Here is a 23850-nt window from a genome sequence, read left to right on the forward strand (position 1 = left end):
TGAGTTGCTTACTGTCTCACTTTTGCTGAGGTTGGCTTTGAACTCAGGATCCTCCTGCTTCAGCTTCCCCGCCGCTGGGATTATAGATGTATACAACACTGCTCCCAGATGTGTTTTTGAAAGAATTTTTGTCAGAACATGTTTTATGTGCATCAATTGAAGGTGTTTTTTTTTCCTCCATTTTGTCAATGTTTTAAATTATATTTCTTTGATATGATGAAGAACATCTTTAAGATACTTGAGAAGCAGATTGCATTATGTATAAAATCTTGGCAATCTGAATGTATTTTGTGGTTATTCATAAGGAATCATCAATTATTTGTACAGTTCCCACGTGATTAAATTTAAAGCCATAAGATGTATGAAACAAATTTGTAAGAAACAAATAACATTGAAAATTTCTATGCGTATGTATAAAAATCATAAATTGGGTTGGAGCTGTATGTAACTCAGTGGTAGAGTGTTTGCCTAGCATGCGTGAGGCACTGGGTTCAATCCTCAGCACCACATAAAAATAAACAAATAAAAAATAGGCATTCTGTCGAACTATCAAAAAAAAAAAAAAAAAGATAAAATGGGCCTGCCGAGTTTGCTCTTTAAAAAAAAAAAATCACAAATCAACCTTTTTCATTTGTCATTTTGTTCACTTACAACAGTCAAAATTAGAACTTTCTTTTTATGACACTAATAATTTTTGAAATGTTAGACATTTATTTATATTATACTCTTATTTATATTATATTTAAAAGTGATTTCATTGTAACAATATTGAAATATCTTTTTTAACAAATGATACTTGGTCTATAATTTTTGGGGGGATGAATACTTTGTAAAGCTTGTTGAAAGTAATAGTAGTAATTTCTGTGGTTTTTGCATTTTGTTTTATCAAATTGTATCTAGGCTTCTACCATTTTCTTGTTAATCATCTTTGATCTAAACATGCTTTGTCTATAATTTTTTTATGGCTTCACAAATTGTCTTCTGTATATCAAAAGATGATGCTGATAATGATAATAATTATTATAATAATAATAGCTACCATTGATTGAAGATTTATTTTTGTCAAGCACTGGCTCAAGACTTTTATTAGTCCTTATAAAAGTTCTGCAGGGTAGGTACTCTTGCAGTTTCTGTTTTACAAATGAGAACATAAGGGCAGGAAATTGTTAGGCAACTTTGCTGAAGATCATGCAACTAGTCAGTGGCAGAGCAGGACAGCAACAGATGATTTTAGCATAAGACATAATTTAAATCATCTATATATTCCCATTTAGTCACTCAATAATTTCATTGTTTGATAGTTCAATGACTAAATTTTTTCTTTTAAATAAATTTTCAATATTACTTTTTATGTGTTCAATATTCTTCTTCTTCTCCCTCCCCCACCCAGGATGGGCAACCTGAAATTTTGTATACATTCTGGAATTCAGTTACTCAGAAACTTTCTTCTCAGTTTCATACAGCAACAAATTGTAAGTTTACTCAAATCCACTTCAAGTTTTTTAGTTACTTTAAAATTTGATGTGAATAAGTTTTGCTTTATTTTATTGTTACTTTAAATCCTCTGGGTAATTGCTATTTCTTCTAGATGTTTAGTCCAGAATACTTAGTCATATAAATCAGTTTTATAATTAGTATTTAGAATAAAATTCTCTGAAAGAATAAGTTCATTCTACATAATTCAAACATTGGAAGAACTCTGGATTTTTCCTATATAGAGAATATAAAGCACTTGATGTTGATGAATTAGTTCATGCTTTAGAATTAATTTAATTCTGAATTAAATGATTTTAAAATTTAGAGATTTCACAGCTGTTTCCTTAATGTTAACAATGAAAATTTAATTATAAACATGTAGATAAAATACCTGCCCCATGAATTAAAAGTTGACCACTCAAATTTGATCTAAAAAACTTAATATTAATTCACTATGTCTTGAAATAATAGCACAGGAGTGGTTTCAAAGAGTGAAATGTAAAAATTGGCTAATATAATTGTGTTTGTTTAATTATTGATGATTAAAGCATTGAACGTCCCAAGGCTTTTACAAAAAACTTTGAAGAGTTTGTGTGTAGTTAAATTTTATTCACATACATTTACTAAAAGGATCAATTGTTTGTTAAGCATTAGTCACTGGGAACTCAGAGTTGAATAGACTATGCTACCTGACTTCTTCTGTTTTTAATTAAGTATGTAGCAAAGCAGCAACCACAGAGATGGCCTTCATTCTTGTGTGGCCAGACAACCTAAGCAGAGGATTTAATTGGAACTGATTTACTTGCACAAATCCCCTCTATTTATCTTGGAAGAGAATACTGTGCATCTCCTTACATTTGGTTAGCTTTGGTTAGCTTCATTGACCTAAAATTTATATGGAGTAAATATTCACCAATTTTAGACATAAAATTCTAGGGGTCTTGACAGATGCTCACATTTATATAACTGTCATCACCATTAAGATGTAGAATATTGTCATCAGCCAGGTACATGCCTATAATCCCAAGGTTTTGATTAGGATTGCACTGAGTCTGTGTGTCAATTTGTAATGAATTTACAACTCAAAATTGCATTTTCTCATCCACAGCATGATATATCTCCCTGTTTATTTAGGTTTTTTATATTTTCATTTATTATTGCTATATGGTTTTTAGTGTCTAGCAAATGATGTCATAAATTTAAAACTATTTCTTACATTTTGATGCTATTATAAATCATGTTGTTTTAAAATTTCACTTTATAAGTATTCATTATTAAATTATATAAATATATTTGATAACTTTATTTTGATCTTCTGTACTGGGAGTTTGCTAATCTTGCTTATTATTTCTAGTAGTTGTTGGAGATTTCTTAGGAATATTCTATACAGATGATCATGTTGCCTGCAAATAAAAAGTTGTGTTTTTTTTTTTTTTTTTTTTTTTTTTCAGTCTGGTTAGCCAGCTTTCTTCCTTTTGTTTCCTTCCTCCCATTAGTCAGCTTTTTCACCACTGCGACCAAAAGGCCTGACAAGAACAATTAGAGGAGGAAAGGCTTATTTGGGCCTCATGGTTTTAGAAATCATAGACCATAGATGGTCAGCTCCATTGCTTTCAGCCTGAGGTGAGGCAGACCATCATAGCAGAAGGATGTGGAGGAAAGAAGCACCTTGGATATGATTGCCAGGAAGAGGAGACAGTTCCACTCACCAGGGACAAAATGAATACCCCAAAGGCATGGATGGCCCCAATGACATACCTCTTCCATCCACACCCTACATTCCTGCTACCCATTTAATTCATTCAAGTAAATTAAGACATTGATTAAGTTAAGGCTATTATAACCCTATCATTTCACTTCTAGATATTTTTGCATTGTTTCACACTTGAGCTTTTGGTGAAAACCTCATATTCAAATCATAACACTCCCTTTCTTGCTTTCTTCCTCTTCCCTTCTTTTTCTTTGTATTATTGTAGTGTGTTGAGCCGCTGTGGACAGGAGCTTTGTATGTGGTGAGCCCAGCCATGGGCTGTGTGTGTGTGAATGGTAAGCATTGAGCACACAAATTGGACTGGACTGACGTTGCCCCTTTGGGCTGGCGATGTATGTGTCCTTTTTGCTTGCTCTGCCTATGATCCACACAGCACATGGGATAGACATGGCCTTCCAAGGTGTCATTCTGCTGACAACATGACATCTGGAAGCTAGACTCAACCCCCTGAAACCTGACTCCTTGTCTCATTTGAATAGCTTCTCTGCAATAAAAGGGTTCAGAATGTGCTCCTTGCTCTCTTTCTTGCCTGCCTTGCCTCCTTTGTAGGAGCTAGGTCAAAGGAGCCATCACAGAACCCCAAGAAAAAGTATTTCTCTGTGTGTCATTATTTCGTGCCAGCACAGTTCACCTGGAGTAACCCTTACTGGTTTAGTCATATGTTGCAACAGTAGTGCATTATATCTCTGGTACTGTATAGATATAAATAGGGTTGGCATTTTTGCCTTGTTTACCATCTTAGAAAACATTTAGCCAACATTCATTATGATGCTAATTGCAGGTTTTTCAGTGATGTCCATTATCAAATTGAGGGGGTTTCTAATTTGTTGAGACTTTTTATTTTAAATCATTGATTTGGGGGGGGGGGTGGCGGCATGTAACCAGGGATTGAGCCCAAGGGCACTTAACCACTGAACCATATCCCTAGCCCTTTTAAAAAACATTTTATTTAGAGACAGGGTCTTACTGAGTTACTTAGGGCCTCACTAAGTTGCTGAGGCTATCTTTGAACTGGCCCTCTCAAGCCACTGGGATTACAGGCATGCATCACCATACCCAGCTTAAAAACTTTTTTTTTAAATTCTTTTTCTCTATCTTTTCAAGTAGTATTAATTATTTTAATCTGTTAAAATGATGAATTGAGGGCTGGAGTAGTGGCTCAGTGGTAGAGCACTTGCCTAGCACACATGAGGCACTGGGTTCGACCCCCAGCATCACATTAAAAAAATAAAATACTAAATAAAGGTATTGTGTCCATGTACAACTAAAAAAATACATTAAAAAATGATGAATTGATTAGTTTTCAGATGTTGAACTAGCCTAGTATTTCTAGGATACACCCTACATGGTCATGATGTTCTTTGTATATGTTGTTGCATCAATTTTCTAAAAAAAAATTTAAAAAGAAAAAAATGAAAGTTTTTGCATCTAGATTCACAAGATAATAATATGTAGTTATTTTTTTCTTATAATGACTATTTCTAATTTTGGTAGCAAAATCAAGATAATGCTGATCAGAGAGAATAGGTTGGGAAGTATTTTGTCCTCTTCAATTTTCTCAAGCCATTTGTGTAGACATGGTATTATTTCTTCCTAATGTATGGTAGAATTCTCCAGGGAAGTCATCTGGGACTCGAATTTCTTTGTGGGAATGTTATAAAACTATTTGGTTAACTTCTTTTTACATATAGGGCTATTTTGTTTTTTTACTTCTTGGGTGAGTTTTAGTAGTTTGTTTTTCAAAGAATGTTTCCAGTTTGTTCAGATTCTCAAATTTATTGTCATAAAGCACTTTTAATGTTCCTTCTTCTCCTTTAAATGTATGTGGAATATATGTGATGTTGCATATCTCATTTCTAATATCATCATTTTTGTTTATTCTTAATAATTATGACTAAAACACTAATTTTGTTGACCTCAGAAGCCAGTGCTTTCATTGATTTTTCTCTTATTATTTTAAATTTTCTTTCTTTCTTTAAGATTATTATTTTCTTATCTTTGCTTTGGTTTTGTTATTCTCCCCCCCCCCCCACTCCCTCTTCCCATTGAATCCACTGAGCTACTTCTTTACCCCTTTTTGTTTTGAGATAGGGTCTTCCTACATTGTCCAGGTTGGCCTTGAATTTGAAATTCTGCCTTAGTGTCCTGAGTAGCTGGGATTACAGGCCTAAACCATCACACCCCAGCTCTTCACTGTTTCTTAAGGTTTATTGATTTAAACTTTCCTAATTTAAATGTTTAGTGTTACAGATTCCTTGATAAGTAGTGCTTTAGTTGCATTTCACAAGTTAATTGTGACATGAGCATTCATATAGCTTTGCTTCAAATGTTAAGGCCAGCCAGTTGGCCTGCCTCCCTGCCTGCCTCCCTTCCTTCCTTTGTTTATTTTACTGTTACTGGGTATTGAACTCAGGGGTACTATTCCACTGAGCTACATCCCCAATCTTTTATACTTTTTTTTTCTTTAAGATAGACTCTCTCTTAATTGCCCAGGTTGTCCTCAAACTTGCATTCTCTTGCCTCAGTCTCCCTAGAAGCTGGCATTACAGGCATGTATTACTACACCTGGTTAAATATACAGTTTTAGAATTTGACATGTTTGTTTGAAATTTTAAGTTGAGTGGATGATTTTAGGAGGTTACATTTTCATATCAGATACAGAATTAGAAATGAAACGTATAAAGCATCCCTAATAAGAAAAGATAAAATTCTACATGCTCCCAAATCTGTAACTTTTTGGGCACTGATATGACTTCACAAGTGGAAAATTCTACAACTAAATGAATTCATGTGAGGAATCACAGCCAAAACACAGATATTGCAAAGGCCGGGTGCAATGGTGCACACCTGTAATCCCAGTGTCTTGGGAGGTTGAGGCTGGAGGATTGCGAGTCCAAAGCCAGTCTCAGCAAAAGCGAGGCTCTAAGCAACTTGATCTTGTCTCAAAATAAAAAATAGAAAAAGCTGGGGATGTGGCTTAGTGGTAAAAGTGCTCCTGAGTTAAGTCCCCAGCACCAAATATAGGGAGGTGGGTTGCTGTGGAAGTGGCTTAGTAGTTGGGAGCCCCTGGTTTCAGTCCCTAGCACTGCAAAAATCAAAATAAAGCAAAAACAAAACAAGTAAACAAACAACAGAAACCCCAAACGATTTAAATATTTAAGTATATATACACACACCATATATTTCAAAATATTGGCCCCTCCCCCTGCGCCAGCATAGTAGAGGGAACTGGGACCAAAGACAGAGCAGGCCCAGCGGCCTGCTGAGGGGCAGAGCCGCCCCCCACCCCCCTCACCTGCCAGGTAGGGGAAGGGTGACCACCGACAGAAAAGGCCCAGTGGCCCAGGGCGGGACAGAGCTTCCAATCACTCCTGCAAGGTAGGCGGGCCTGCGACCCACCGGCAGAAGAGGAGCAGTCGCCTGCTGAGAGGCTGAGCCGCCCCCTCCCCCTGCGCCGGCATAGTAGAGAGAACTGGGACCAAACACAGAGCAGGCCCAGCAGCCTGCTGAGGGGCAGAGCCGCCCCCCACCCCCCTCGCCTGCCAGGTAGGGGAAGGGTGACCACCGACAGAAAAGGCCCAGTGGCCCAGGGCGGGACAGAGCTTCCAATCACTCCTGCAAGGTAGGCGGGCCTGCGACCCACCAGCAGAAGAGGAGCAGCCGCCTGCTGAGAGGCTGAGCCGCCCCCTCCCCCTGCGCCGGCATAGTAGAGGGAACTGGGACCAAAGACAGAGCAGGCCCAGCGGCCTGCTGAGGGGCAGAGCCGCCCCCTCCCCCTGCGCCGGCATAGTAGAGAGAACTGGGACCAAACACAGAGCAGGCCCAGCAGCCTGCTGAGGGGCAGAGCCGCCCCCCACCCCCCTCGCCTGCCAGGTAGGGGAAGGGTGACCACCAACAGAAAAGGCCCAGTGGCCCAGGGCGGGACAGAGCTTCCAATCACTCCTGCAAGGTAGGCGGGCCTGCGACCCACTGGCAGAAGAGGAGCAGCCGCCTGCTGAGAGGCTGAGCCGCCCCCTCCCCCTGCGCCGGCATAGTAGAGGGAACTGGGACCAAACACAGAGCGGGCCCAGCGGCCTGCTGAGGGGCAGAGCCGCCCCCCACCCCCCTCGCCTGCCAGGTAGGGGAAGGGTGACCACCGACAGAAAAGGCCCAGTGGCCCGCGGCGGGACAGAGCTTCCAATCACTCCTGCAAGGTAGGCGGGCCTGCGACCCACCGGCAGAAGAGGAGCAGCGGCCTGCTGAGAGGCAGAGCCGCCCCCTCCCCCCAGCGCCTGCAAGGTAATCGGAACTGAGACCACCATCAGAACAGGTCAGACCTGCAACCGAGAGACAGAACAGGCCCAGTGGCCTGAGGAAGGGTAGAGCCGCCCCCCCCCCACGCCTGCAAAGTAGGCGGACCTGCGACCCACTGGCAGTACAGCCCCAGAGGCCTGCAGAGGGGCAGTGCCGCTGCCTGCGCCTGCAAAGTAGGCAGAACGGCGACCACCGACAGAACAAGCCTAGCGGCCCGCAGAGGGACAGAGCCGCCGCCCGCGCCTGCAAGGACGGCGGACCTGCTACCGACTGGCAGAGCAGGCCCAGCGGCCTGCCGGCGTGGTAGGCACATTGCCCCAATTGGAGGAGGGGCAGAGCCGCCGCCCGTGCCTGCGAGGGAGACTTTGCAACTATACAAGACCAATATAAATATATAGGGGGAAAATTCAATAGCACAACAGTTTCACCAAGAAGAAAGGAACGCGAACAGTATGAAGAGACAAGGAAAGAAAGGACCACAAGCATTGCAGGTCAACTCAACTTTAGAAGAGGTAATAGCTGCAGCTGATGGAATGTCAGATAAAGAATTCAGGATATACATGCTTCAGATGATCTGGAGTCTCAAGGAAGACATCAGACAGCAAAATCAGACAATGAAAGATCACTTCAACAATGAATTACATAAACAAATCCAAGAAGCAAAAGATCAACTATACAGGGAAATAGAGGTTATAAAAAACAAACAAACAGAAATCCTAGAAATGCAGGAAGCAATAAGCCAACTTAAAAACTCAATTGAGAATACTACCAGCAGAGTAGAACACTTAGAAGACAGAACATCAGACAATGAAGATAAAGTATTTCAACTTGAAAAGAACATAGACAGCTCAGCAAGACTGTTAAGAAACCATGAGCAGAACATCCAAGAAATATGGGATAACATCAAGAGACCAAATTTAAGAGTCATTGGGATACAGGAAGGAACAGAGTTTCAAACCAAAGGAATGAGCAATCTATTCAATGAAATAATACGAGAAAACTTCCCAGACTTGAAGAATGAGACAGAACCCCAAATCCTAGAAGCCTACAGGACGCCGAATGTGCAAAATCATAAGAGACCCACACCTAGACACATTATAATGAAGATGCCCAACATACAGAACAAGGAGAGAATTTTAAAAGCTACAAGAGAAAGGAAGCAGATCACATTTAGGGGTAAGCCAATCAGGATAACAGCTGATCTTTCAACACAGACTCTGAAAGCTAGAAGATCCTGGAATAACATATTTCAAACACTGAAAGAAAATGGGTTCCAACCAAGAATTGTGTTTCCAGCGAAATTAAGCTTCAGGATGGAAGATGAAATTAAAACCTTCCACGATAAACAAAAGTTAAAAGAATTTGCAGCTAGAAAACCATCTCTTCAAAACATCCTTGGCAAAACATTACAGGAAGAGGAAATGGAAAATAACAATGAAAACCAACAGTGGGAGGTAGGACACTAAAGGGGGGAAAATAATCAAAGTGGAAAACAAACCATGTTTAGTAACATAAATAAACAAATATGGCTGGAAGAACAACCCATATCTCAATAATAACCCTAAATGTTAATGGCTTAAACTCACCAATCAAGAGACACAGGCTAGTAGAATGGATCACAAAACAAGACCCAACAATATGCTGCCTACAGGAGACGCATTTGATAGGAAAAGACATACATAGGCTGAAGGTGAAAGGTTGGGAAAAATCATATCACTCATATGGACTTCGGAAACAAGCAGGAGTATCCATACTCATATCAAATAAAATAGATTTTAAGCCAAAGTTAATCAAAAGGGATAAAGAGGGACACTACATACTGCTCAAGGGAACCATACACCAACAAGACATAACAATCATAAATATATATGCCCCAAACAATGGTGCAGCTATGTTCATCAAACAAACTCTTCTCAAGTTCAAGAGTCTAATAGACCACCATACAATAATCATGGGAGACTTCAACACACCTCTCTCACCACTGGACAGATCTTCCAAACAAAAGTTGAATAAGGAAACTATAGAACTCAATAACACAATTAATAACCTAGACTTAATTGACATATATAGAATATACCACCCAACATCAAGCAGTTACACTTTTTTCTCAGCAGCACATGGATCCTTCTCAAAAATAGATCATATATTATGTCACAGGGAAACTCTTAGACAATACAAAGGAGTAGAGATAATACCATGCATCCTATCTGATCATAATGGAATGGAACTGAAAATCAACGATAAAAGAAGGAAGGAAAAAGAATATATCACTTGGAGAATGAACAATAGGTTACTGAATGATCAATGGGTTATAGAAGACATCAAGGAGGAAATTAAAAAATTCTTAGAGATTAATGAAAACACAGACACAACATATCGGAATCTATGGGACACATTGAAAGCAGTTCTAAGAGGAAAATTCATTGCTTGGAGTTCATTCCTTAAAAAAAGAAAAAACCAACAAATAAATGATCTCATACTTCATCTCAAAATCCTAGAAAAAGAAGAGCAAAACAACAGCAAAAGAAGTAGAAGGCAAGAAATAATTAAAATCAGAGCTGAAATCAATGAAATCGAAACAAAAGAAACAATTGAAAAAATTGACAAAACTAAAAGTTGGTTCTTTGAAAAAATAAACAAAATCGACAGACCCTTAGCCATGCTAGCGAAGAGAAGAAGAGAGAGAACTCAAATCACTAACATACGGGATGAAAGAGGCAATATCACAACAGACACTTCAGAAATACAGAAGATAATCAAAAATTATTTTGAATCCTTATACTCCAATAAATTAGAAGATAGTGAAGGCATAGATAAATTTCTTAAGTCATATGATCTGCCCAGATTGAGTCAGGAGGATATAGACAACCTAAACAGACCAATATCAATTGAGGAAATAGAAGAAACCATCAAAAGACTACCAACTAAGAAAAGCCCAGGACCGGATGGGTATACAGCAGAGTTTTACAAAACCTTTAAAGAGGAACTAATACCAATACTTTTCAAGCTACTTCGGGAAATAGAAAAAGAGGGAGAACTTCCAAATTCATTCTACGAGGCCAACATCACCCTGATACCTAAACCAGACAAAGACACTTCAAAGAAAGAAAACTACAGACCAATATCTCTAATGAACCTAGATGCAAAAATCCTCAATAAAATTCTGGCCACTCGGATACAAAGGTACATCAAAAAAATTGTGCACCATGATCAAGTAGGATTCATCCCTGGGATGCAAGGCTGGTTCAATATAAGGAAATCAATAAATGTTATTCACCACATCAATAGACTTAAAAATAAGAACCATATGATCATCTCGATAGATGCGGAAAAAGCATTCGACAAAGTACAGCATCCCTTTATGTTCAAAACTCTAGAAAAACTAGGGATAACAGGAACATACCTCAATATTGTAAAAGCAATCTATGCTAAGCCTCAGGCTAGCATCATTCTGAATGGAGAAAAATTGAAGGCATTCCCTCTAAAATCTGGAACAAGACAGGGATGCCCTCTCTCACCACTTCTGTTCAACATAGTTCTCGAAACACTGGCCAGAGCAATTAGACAGACGAAAGAAATTAAAGGCATCAAAATAGGAAAAGAAGAACTTAAATTATCACTATTTGCAGATGACATGATTCTATACCTAGCAGACCCAAAAGGGTCTACAAAGAAACTATTAGAGCTAATAAATGAATTCAGCAAAGTGGCAGGATATAAAATCAACACGCATAAATCAAAGGCATTCCTGTATATCAGCGACAAATCCTCTGAAATGGAAATGAGGACAACCACTCCATTCACAATATCTTCAAAAAAAATAAAATACTTAGGAATCAACCTAACAAAAGAGGTGAAAGACTTATACAATGAAAACTACAGAACCCTAAAGAGAGAAATAGAAGAAGATCTTAGAAGATGGAAAAATATACCCTGTTCATCGATAGGCAGAACTAACATCATCAAAATGGCGATATTACCAAAAGTTCTCTATAGGTTTAATGCAATGCCAATCAAAATCCCAACGGCATTTCTTGTAGAAATAGAGAAAGCAATCATGAAATTCATATGGAAAAATAAAAGACCCAGAATAGCAAAAACAATGCTAAGCAGGAAGTGTGAATCAGGCGGTATAGCGATACCAGACTTCAAACTATATTACAGAGCAATAGTAACAAAAACAGCATGGTACTGGTACCAAAACAGGCGGGTGGACCAATGGTACAGAATAGAGGACACAGAAACCAATCCACAAAACTACAACTTTCTTATATTTGATAAAGGGGCTAAAAACATACAATGGAGGAAGGATAGCATCTTCAACAAATGGTGCTGGGAAAACTGGAAATCCATATGCAACAAAATGAAACTGAATCCCTTTCTCTCGCCATGCACAAAAGTGAATTCAAAATGTATCAAGGAGCTTGATATCAAATCAGAGACGCGCCGTCTGATAGAAGAAAAAGTTGGCTACGATCTACAGTCGGTGGGGTCGGGCTCCAAATTCCTCAATAGGACACCCATAGCACAAAAGTTAATAACTAGAATCAACAAATGGGACTTACTCAAACTAAAAAGTTTTTTCTCAGCAAAAGATACAATAAGAGAGGTAAATAGAGAGCCTACAACCTGGGAACAAATCTTTACTCCTCACACTTCAGATAGAGCCCTAATATCCAGAGTATACAAAGAGCTCAAAAAATTAGACAATAAGAGAACAAACAAGCCAATCAACAAATGGGCCAAGGACCTGAACAGACACTTCTCAGAGGAGGACATACAGTCAATCAACAAGTACATGAAAAAATGCTCACCATCTCTAGCAGTCAGAGAAATGCAAATCAAAACCACCCTAAGATACCATCTCACTCCAGTTAGATTGGCAGCCATTATGAAGTCAAACAACAACAAGTGCTGGCGAGGATGTGGGGAAAAGGGTACACTTGTACATTGCTGGTGGGACTGCAAATTGGTGCAGCCAATTTGGAAAGCAGTATGGAGATTTCTTGGAAAGCTGGGAATGGAGCCACCATTTGACCCAGCTATTCCCCTTCTCGGTCTATTCCCTAAAGACCTAAAAAGAGCATGCTACAGGGACACTGCTACATCGATGTTTATAGCAGCACAATTCACAATAGCTAGACTGTGGAACCAACCTAGATGCCCTTCAATGGATGAATGGATAAAAAAAATGTGGCATTTATACACAATGGAGTATTACTCTGCATTAAAAAATGACAAAATCATAGAATTTACAGGGAAATGGATGGCATTAGAGCAGATTATGCTAAGTGAAGCTAGCCAATCCCTAAAAAACAAATGTCAAATGTCTTCTTTGATATAAGGAGAGTAGCTAAGAACAGAGTAGGGTCGAAGAGCATGAGAAGAAGATTAACATTAAACAGGGATGAGAGGTGGGAGGGAAAGGGAGAGAGAAGGGAAAATGCATGGAAATGGAAGGAGACCCTCAGAGGTATACAAAAGTACATACAAGAGGAAGTGAGGGGAAGGGGAAAAATAATACAAGGGGGACAAACGAATGTCAGTAAAGGGGGCAGAGAGAGAAGAGGGGAGGGGAGGGGAGGGGAGGGGAGCGGAGGGGGGATAGTAGAGGATAGGAAAGACAGCAGAATACAACAGACACTAGTATGGCAATATGTAAATCAATGGATGTGTAACTGATGTGATTCTGCAATCTGTATATGGGGTAAAAATGGGAGCTCATAACCCACTTTTATCAAATTGTGAAATATGATATATCAAGAACTTGTAATGTTTGAACAGCCAACAATAAAAATAAATAAATAAATAAATAAATATAATAGCTTTCAAAAAAAAAAAAAAAAAAGAAGTTGACCTACCTCAGTAGTATTAGTAGTTCCCAAACTGTGATACCTGTATCAGCATTGTCGGTATAATTTGTTACAAATTCATATTCTCAGATTTCAGCCCAGAACTCTTGAGCTAGAAATTCTAGGAATGGGATCTGTTTTTCTTCGTTCTATGCTTTCCAGATAAGAAAAGGCTTTTTTTAATGGAATAAAATAAAATAAATTCTCCCTAAGGAAAAAAAAAAATATATTGTATGGTGTGTATATATATGAACTATGGGTGTATTTAATGTCATTATCACTTACTTTGGTCATCTGCTTTTTTTGCTTTCCTTAACCATTGCAGGGTGCAGTACTCTCCACATATCTTCCATTTTTTCTGTTCTGTTCACTCTGAGAAACTCTGCCCTACACTTTTCTTTCAGATTAAACTCTTATCTTCTCTCCTTTTGAGCCTCAGCAATATCTCTCATCCGCTTCAAGGCCATCCCACCCACTTACTGTTACCCAAGCCTGCCTGCCTGCCTGCCTACCTCTCTCTCTGTGTCTCTCTCTCTGTTTTCATTCCTTTCTGCTAGCAACAGCATTCATACTCTGTTTTCCCTCTTGGCTGTCTCATTCCTTTTGATCTCTTATTCTCAGGGAAGTTCAGATTGTCCCCATCAAGTAAAAACTAAAAACAGGAGGATTACCCTTTAGTTACTGTCTCCCCCCACCCCCCACTCCCAATCCCCTTCCCCATCTGTCTCTTTAATCTCTTTCTCTTTTTATCCATATTTCTCAAAAGGCTAGTTTGCAAATTTTTATCTTTATTTTCAAACTGTTGATTTCTCCACTAGGTGTAATCTGGCTACTTCCCACTATCCTGATAAAATTGTTTTTATTAAGATAAACACTGACTTACTTCTTAATTGCCTAATATAGTGTAAGTTTTTAGTTCTTACTTAGAGTATGATTTTTTTTAGGCAGAGATCCTCATTAATATTTCACTTTCAGAGTAGTCCGTTACTTCTGATTACATTGTTATTTTAATAATTTCCTTTGGGAGGACTACAAAGTAAGTTATTTTTTAAGTGCCTTCCATTTTTATAGGATGTAAAGTCCCTGAAGTGTACTGTAGTACTTCTTAAAATTAGACAGGCTGTGTTAAAGAATGTAACCACCTGCAAATTTGATTATTATACAAAATGTAAATGACTGTCTAAGTAATATTTTGGCAGAATGTATCTAAAAAGGAATTTTCATAGTTAGGAACATATCTTTCCCATTATACATGCTTAGTAAAAAGAAGTTCTACTAGAAGTTACAATCAGGAATTTGACAAAGAATAAATTTATTCAAAAAGTAAAAGACCTGGGGCTGGGTTGTAGCTCAGTGATAGAATGCTCACCTTGCATATGGAGGGCACTGGGTTCAATCCTAAGCACCACATAAAAAACAAAATGAAAGCATTAAAATAAATATGCCCATCTACAATTAAAAAGATATTTTTTTTAAAAAATTAAAAGACCTGAACTTGTTACCACAAAGTTTCGAAATAGCTCTTATATGAAATCTGCCATTTTAATTATGTATAGGTCATGGTTATTTCCAAAATGACTTCTCAGCCTTTTTTTTGTGTTACTTTGCTGTTGTATTTTCCAGAAAATAATATTAACTCAGGAACTTGTTGGGTTATAATGCATATTTTCAAGTCTCAATAGAAACAAGCAAATCAGTATCACATTTTTTGAACTCTTTGAAATGAAAACATAATTTCCTTTGCAATTGGATGACTTCCACAGAATGTCTCATCATAAATAAATATGCTTTATTTTTCTTCATAGCTCTTATCAATTTCTAACATAAATGCCCTGTTATTTATTTATCTATCCTGTCTGATCACCCTCTCCCACTGCTTTGGTCCTGGAAACATCCTTGATGGCTAGAAGAGTACCTGACCTGCAATATGGTTTAAGTAAGTGGTAATTGTCAGGAAGTAAAGAAAAGAAAAACAAATCAAAGAAGAAAGGATGCAGTGCTATTTTATGAAAACTTAAGTATTGAAAAACTTTTTTGGGACTGAGAGTGTAACTCAGCAAGAGAGCATTTGCTTAGCATGTGTAATGGCCCTGGGTTCCATCCCCAAGAACACATAAAACAAAAAATTGTTTTATAAATATGCTTGAAAAAATTTTCAAGTAAAAATTTTTGAGTTTTTTGTTTGTTTGTTTTAAATGTTTATAACTTCTTGTGCAATGTTAGTCTCTCAAAACTCTTGAGCAACTCAAGGAAATTGTTTATACAGTTAAGAAAAAAAATATGATATATATCTGTAATACTTTGGAAAATCAAGTGTGAACAAAAGAAATAATTAGGTGATTAATATGTTTTAAGCTATAGAATTTTGTGCCAGGCCTTGTGGAACACACCTGTAATCCCAGCAACTAAGGAGGCTGAGGCAGGAGGGTCATAAGTTCCAGGACAGCCTGAGCAATTTAGTAAGCCCCTTAGCTAACTGTGTCTCAAAATACAGAAAGAGAAATGAAGGAGAGAGAAGATGGTGGATTAGAGGAAGGATTACTTCTCAGTAGTTCCTTAGCAACAGACTTACAAATTAAAAGATAGCTCCTCAGTGGCATGGGTAACTAAGGGAACTCACTGAAACTTAATGCTGGACTGTAAAAGAAACCATAGAAACACAGAAAGTCAGAAACTTTCAACATGATGTAAGAATATGTTAGAAATTCTCTAGCTTGACTGTAGTGGTAGCTGCTGATGGGAGGGGGAGCAGAGGCAGAGTGAGAAGACAGAGTGGCCGCAGATAAAGAAATTTAAAAAATAAAATAAAATTGGCTTGAAGAGACCTGTGGATTAGAGAGGAAGGCTGAAGTTAATGGACACAGAGTGATGGGGGTAACAGTTCAATGAAGACAAACCAAAAATAGTTCACCCTATAGCGGATGGTTCAAATATTTAAGTGGGAACCAGGATCACTGGCAGAAAGCAGTCACAGGAGGAAAAATGCTCCTGGATACAGAAACCAGTAGCCACCTGGTGCTGGAATCAGGTATAAGGGGTGTGCAGCAGTGAGCAGAGCTAGGAGATAGTGAATTCATCAAGGAAATTATCAGTAGTTGTCTATTATAATTCCCATAATGTTCCTGAACCGGTGACTGAAAGAGGCATAAAAAAAAATTGTTACTGGACCATATAGGCTCTGGATACAAAAGAGAGAAAGCTCCCTTTGTTGCTGGCCCCCATAAGAGCTGTTGGGAAGACACCTATAGCAGCTACACAAGACCATCCACACTCCAGGGCTGATATCAGGTAATTCATATGTATAGCAGTAAAGGTGAAACCTGTGGAGGTTTATTCCCTAGGCCCTAAATGTGGATTTTACCTGAGGTCCTAGAGATCCAGATATCCTGCAGAGACTGGCCTTTCCTTAGCAATAAGGGGTGTGTATCAAATCTCACATATTGACAGACTTCTAAAGTTCAGCCAAGACTAAAGCCCAATTGCTGGAACTCCCAATTTAGAACTATACACCACCCACACTATAGAAATACATAATTTGTTAGCACTCCACAGTCTATCCCACCCTATACTAGGAGAGTAAATACTGAGATCTACAATCAACTTTGCCTCCTAGCCACAATGGCTAACAGCTGAGGGATACAACCCTTGACTCAAGGGTTACAAAGCCAATTATAAATATAAAGAATGAAATCCCTCCCTACCAACAGTCTTGACCACCTTTGTGGAAATAAGTCTTTTATTTTTCATTAAGATTCTTTCTCTTGTTTTTCTTATCTTTTTTTCCCATTTTTGCCATATTCCCATTTTTAATGTATTTTTTAAAATTTTAACTTAAAAATTTTTCAAATATCATTTCACTATATTTTGTAATTTTTAAATTCTTTTCATTTTTCAAGATTTTTGGTGTGTATGTGGGTGTGTATGTTCTCATCATGCGGATAAGTTTGAAAATGTGTTTATTTTTATGTATGTAATGTATATATTCATATTATTTAACTTTTACTTTAACAACTATCTTCTGCACCTGTTTATTATTTAGCCTTGGTTTGACATAGGTGGGGTATAATTATACATGGGTTTGTATTCTAATTTTTTGCTTATAAAACTATGATTGAATTAATATTAAAATTTCACATCATAAAATTTTGAAAATATACACAATAAAAATTGGTATGCATTAATTGAGGAAAAACCACAGAAAACTATAAATATGGTGGAATTTCTTAACATGATAAAGGACATTGAAAACTCCCTAGAGTAAATATCCTTCTTTAGACAGAAATGTTGTAATCCCTTTCAGAGCAGAATGATAACAAGGTAGTCCACTTTCATTGCCCCTATTTCTCTCTGTCTGGAAATGCTTACCATTGCACTAACAAAAGAAAATGAAATGAAACTCACTATTTGTAGACAAGATAATACTATTCATAGAAAGTCTCAAAGAATCTACAAATATTTCCTTAGATTAATAGTTTAGCAAATATCCTGAACATAAAAATAACTAGTTAGCATAGTTTATTTCAACAGCATTTCACATGATGCTTGATAAGTCTGATTTTATGAAAAATTTATTTTTCTTCTTCACATCTGTTTCTCCTCCCAAGGACCCCTTAGACTCTCTTCCATCTTTTGCTCTTTCTTTGTTTTGGGTCCACAGACCACACACAAATCCAGATGCTATCCCTATGAGATTCCAAGCAACCCAGACTTCTAAATGTTGAAGTGGTTTCTATAATATATTAGTCAGGGTTCTCTAGAGGAACAGAATCAACAGGAAGTATGATTATAAAAAGGGGATTAGAATGGCTTGCATAACCAGAAGCTACATAGTTGACCTTTGTAGAAGAACTAACATAATCTTTCTCAAATTATTCCATGGAACTGAAGGGGATGGGACACTTCCAAAATAAATTCTATGAAGCCATATAACCCTAATACCAAAACCAAACAAGGACACATCAAGGAAATAAAACTACAAACCAATATTACTGATGAACATGGATGCAAAAATTCTTTAATAAATTTTGGCTAGTTATATTCAGAAGCACATTAAGAGGGGTTGTGTTTATGGTGGAACGCTTACTTAGCACATATGATACACTGGGTTTGATCCTCAGCACCACATAAAAAGTAAAGAAAATAAAGATATTGTGTCCATCTATAACTAAAGATATTTTTAAAAAATACATCAAGAAGATAATACATCATGATCAATCCCAAGAATGTAAAATTCGTTCAACATATGCAAATCAATAAATGTAATTCATTACTTAAATAGAACTAAGGATAGGAATCATATGGTGATTTCAATAGATGCAGAAAAAGGCCTTTGATAAAATCCAGCAAAAAAATAAAGAAGGGGGGAAGATTGGATATCATAAATATAAAGGGAAGATCAGTGGAATAAAAAAAAGATTGAGAGGGAGGTATGAGGGATGGGAAAGAGGAGGAAATAATTTAATGAATTTAGCAAAACTGCATAATATGCATATATAAATATACCACAGAAAATATCACCTTTATGTATATGTAGAAAATGCCAATCAAAAATAAATCAACACGTGAAAGGAGTGTCAATAGAGTAGAGTGAGGGAAATAGGGGGATGAAGAGGGATGGGGAAAGGGGATTGGAATCAAATCCCATGCACGTATGATTTTGTCAAAATGAACTCATCTATTACATACAACGATAATGCTCTAGAAAACAAAATAAAACTAAGGATGTATTAGAGTGGCTAAGTGCCTCTGGGTTTCACTCATAGTACCCCCCCCCCAAATTAGAACTTTTTAAGACATGAAATATTTTATGCTAAAACTGGTTACCTTTTTAAAAAAGATTGTGATAATTAAGAGTCCAGTCTCCCTAAGAATAAGGAGGACATGCAGTTGAACAATTATGAGTATGCAGACTTATTTTTAAAAGTTAGAATGGTTCTAGTATTTTTGTTAGCTTTTTCGCTGTTGTGACCAAAAGATCTGACAAGACCAACTTTAGAAGAGGAAAAGTTTGAGGGCTCACAGTTTAGAGGTCTCAATCCTTAGACAGCTGGCTCCATTCCTTGGGGTTCTATTTGAGGCTGAACCTCATGACAGATGGGTGTGGTGGAGGGAAGCAGTTCACATGATCAGGAAGCAGAGAGAGCCTAAACTCAGCTCACGAAATGTATTCCCTAAAGGTACACCCTCAATGACCTACCTCTTCCAGCCACATGCAGCAGCCTACAGTTACTACTCAGTTAATCCCAGTCAGGGGATTAATTCACTGATTAGATTAAGGCTGCCATGACCCAAGACATTTTACCTCTGAATGTTCTTGCACTGTCTCACACATGAACTTTGGAGTGGGGCCGGGGGGGGATACCTAAAATCTAAACCATAAGAGCAAGTTACATGATACATTTCTTAAAACTTAATTACAACCTAAACACATGCACACTTTTAGGAGAATAACCTCACATTCTCATTTGGAGTACCATTAGTATTTTCATCTCTGCAATTGAAGTCTTTTAATACAGTGATAATGAGCTTGTAAGGCACCATCCTAAGTATTCTGTAGAATATATGGAAGAAAACTTGCAGTTTGAAGTACTAAAAGTTTATATAACTATAGGAAAGTAAGGAAGTGTATACTTATTTAGCAGGATGCACTTTATTATGTTATTTTCTAATTAAAATTCTTCACTGACTCCCCATTACTCTTTAAAAAAGATCATTTGAGTATCATTGACCTAATTGAATGAGCAACATCAGTATCTAGAAACAGCATATTACCTCTACTTCAAAAGTGAAAAGGGCAAGAAGAAACCTCTTGCCATAGATCTGTGGATTCCTTATTCTTTGCTATTTTATAGGCTACATAACCATTATGCATGCCATGGACAAATATCTTTAAGGTCCATCAACTATCCTCTTATATACTGATTTTATTTCACAGATAAATGACAGCTATTCTTCCCACCTCTTCTCACCGTTATTCCTGTTCAAAATGGCAAATTGAACAAGACAATAATTCTATAGAACTTTGCAACAAAGCAATTAGCTGATAACAAAAGAAAGAATGGGGGGAAAAACCTATAGAAATGTATCAACATTTGGTTTGGAGAGAAAGCATAACATATATATTAATGAATTGATAAAGTTATTTTCAGGTATTTTATTGAGGAAGATAAAGTGAACACAAACTAATAACTTCTTAACTGCATTCAGTGTTAGAAAGAAAATAAACTTAGGTACTAAAATAGAGGAGGTAATGAAAGAGAAACAGAACACATGGATTACAATCATCCTTTCATGTCTCTGTGGAATTAGCTCAAGGTTTAAGATGGGCCTGAACCTATGAATTTTTGAAACTACAGGAGTTCTCAATTGCAATGAATTAAAGAAGATAGAGGAAAGGATATAATCTCAGGACAGACTTTCTTAATCAGAGGTTGTTTTTCACCAGACCTATTACTTAGGAACAAAATTTTAATAGTAATTACACTGATATAATATGAGTTTCATCTTCTTGTTAGTACTTGTATTTAATCACTAGTAAATAATGAAAAATTGCAGTAGTTTATAAGGATGGAATCTGAATAATAAATTCCCAAGAAATTGGTAATAGATAACCTATCATTTTCTGTCTATAATTTGTGTGGTATTGGGGCTGGGAATGTGGCTCAAGTGGTAGCGCCCTCGCCTGGCATGCATGCGGCCCGGGTTCGATCCTCAGCACCACATACAAACAAAGATGTTGTGTCTGCCGAGAACTAAAAAATAAATATTAAAAAATTCTCTCTCTCTCTCTCTCTCTCTCTCTCTCTCTCTCTTTAAAAAAAAAATTGTGTGGTATTAAGATAAATGGCTGGGCGTGGTGGCATATACCTGTAATTTCAGCAATTCATAAGGCTGAGACAGGAGGATTACAAGTGTGAGGCCAGCCACCAACAATTTAGCAAGACCCTGACTTAAAATAAAAAATAAAAAGGACTGGTCTTGTGGCTAGAGTTCCCCTGGATTTAATCCTTAGTACTGAAAGGAGATAGGGGAAGGGAGAGAAGTGAACACAGTGTCCAATTAAAAAAAAAAAAAGTTATCATTCAAGAAATGTTTACTTTATTTCTACTATTCCAGGTGTTGTGCTAGATAACAAATTGTAGATTGAAGAAAACAAGCATTGTCTTTGTCTTCATGGACTTTATAGTCCAGGAGGAAATACAACATACTTTAAATGAATATGGTCAGAAATGGTAGTTAATGCAAAGATGGCAGAGAACAGATTATTACAAGAGAATAACTAAGGAATAGTATTTATTTTGGAGAGTTCAGGACTGTGAAGGATTCGAGATTTTTATCTGACTTTAAAAGTCTAATCTGCCATGGGTTTACTAAATGTTGTCAGAAGGCAAGAGTTTCCTGGGTTAGGGAAAAACAACTTCATTACTCACAGTACAGCATACATCATGAGCATTAACTTATTGTTTGTTGCTTTCCCATGCCTCCAAATGTTATGGAAAAACATGATATGGACCCACAGGGATGGTATGTGTCTTGTGAGGTTGCATTGCTTATAAAGAACCTTGAGCTTGGAGAAACTACCCCTTTTGTACTGAGTAGTAAGCAAACCAGCTTGCAGTCTACAGAAAGATATTACCTTATTTCTCAAGGTTTCTTGCTGCAAATAATAGAGTCACAATGGACTTGCTTTATGGGCATGCCATGCAAAAACATATTCAGGGATCACATCCCTGCTTCTGCTTCTGTTCACGTCTTCTGCTTCTTCAGCAGAAAAGGAAGGCCAAAAAAGTTATCTCTGAGATAATTTCTTTTTTATATAATTTCAATAGGACAAAATTGGCATATAATAAACTGCATATAAAGTGTACAGTCTTATAAGCTTTGCCATGTATACAGCTCATCAAACCATCAAAACAGACCAGATCAATGAATATATCCACATTCTGCCCAATTTTTTTTTGTCTCCCTTTGTAATTCCTGCCCCCATCTCTGCATCTCCCTCTACCTCCCCAGGCAAACATTCATCTGCTTTTCTTCATTGTATATTTTTATCTCCTAGAATTCTGTACAAACTGAATGATACAGCTTATATATGTTATTTGTCTATACTCTTACATGCACTTGTTTTTATTGAGGTTCATCTATATTGTAGTTGTTCTTACTGCTTGATCGTATTCCATTATGTGGTAATAGTACATTGTCTTTATACATTCCTCTGTGGATGACATTAGATTATTTCTGATTCTTTTCTCTTAAAAATTCTTTGAATGTTCATGTATTTGCTTTATGTGGACATATACTGTTACTTCTATTGGATAAATATCTGGGAATGGGATGGTGTAACTATATGGTAGTTATATATTTAACATTTGAAGGAAATACCAAACTGTTGCAAAATGATTATACAGTTTGTCCTTTCCACCAAAAGTGTATTCTCTGATATTGTCATTGGATTTTTCTTTGGTCTTTTTAATTTTAGCCATTTGAACAGTTACGAAGTTTTATCCCATTTTAGTTTTAATTCGCATTTTCATTTTGGTGAAAGATATTGAGTTTTTTTTTTTCATGCTCTTATTTGCCAGTCATATACTTTCTTCAATGAAAGTCCCATTTAAAAAATTAGATTGTCTTATTACTGAGATATGAGAGATATTTATATATTCTAGATACAAATGCTCTGTATACTTATTATTGAGGAAGTTTTAGTAGTTTGTGTCTTTCAAGGAAACATTTCATGAAAGTTTTCTAATTTACTGCCATAGTTCTTCAAAATTTCCTTAATATCCTCTTATTGTCTGCAGAATATGTAATGAGGTCACCTCTCTTATGGCTCATATGGTTTACTTTTTTCCTCTCTTCTTAATCCATAAGGCTAGAAGTTTGCCAGTGTTACTTATCTTCTTCAGATCCAGTTTTGGGTTTCAGTGTTTTTCTCTTTTATTGAAGTCTATGCAAATATGCAGATATTTATTTTCTTTCTTCTGTTTTTCTTTGGGTTTTTTTGCCCCCCCTTTTTCTAAAATGTTCTTAAAATGGAAGCATAAGTTATTGATTTGAGACATTTCTTCTTTTCAAATGTAAACCTATATAAATTATCCCCCAAGTATTCCTTACAACTGATAGCCTACAGATTTTGCTGTTTTATTATAATTTTAATTCAGTTCAAAATAAATTCTAAGTTATTTATCTCTCTCCCTCCCACCTTCCTTTCCTCCTTCCTATGTCTTATGTCTCAAATATGTGAGAATTTGGGGGTATGTTTTTGTTATTCATTTCTAATCTAACACTATTTTGTTTAAAGAAGATATACAAGATATACTTTGTTTTAAAGCCCAAGTATTGTCAATCTCAGCATATATTTCACATATATATATATATATATATATATATATATATATATAAGAAAATATGTTTTTGATGTTTTGGATGAAATATTGTATAAATGCATAGTCAGTCAAT

General features: G+C 36.9%; 1 protein-coding gene across 1 annotated transcript in view; it reads left to right on the plus strand.

Annotated features, from left to right (window-relative positions):
* The window catches only part of Cog5 (component of oligomeric golgi complex 5), a 345900-nt gene that overhangs the window by 230828 nt on the left and 91222 nt on the right, over window positions 1–23850 (plus strand). Inside the window, exon 11 of the mRNA XM_027926490.3 lies at window positions 1391–1472. Coding sequence (XP_027782291.1) covers window positions 1391–1472 — 82 coding nt within the window. The remainder of the gene's footprint in view (window positions 1–1390; window positions 1473–23850) is intronic.

This window comes from Marmota flaviventris, chromosome 1, assembly GCF_047511675.1.
Source record: "Marmota flaviventris isolate mMarFla1 chromosome 1, mMarFla1.hap1, whole genome shotgun sequence".
In the NCBI taxonomy this organism is placed as follows: domain Eukaryota; kingdom Metazoa; phylum Chordata; class Mammalia; order Rodentia; family Sciuridae; genus Marmota; species Marmota flaviventris.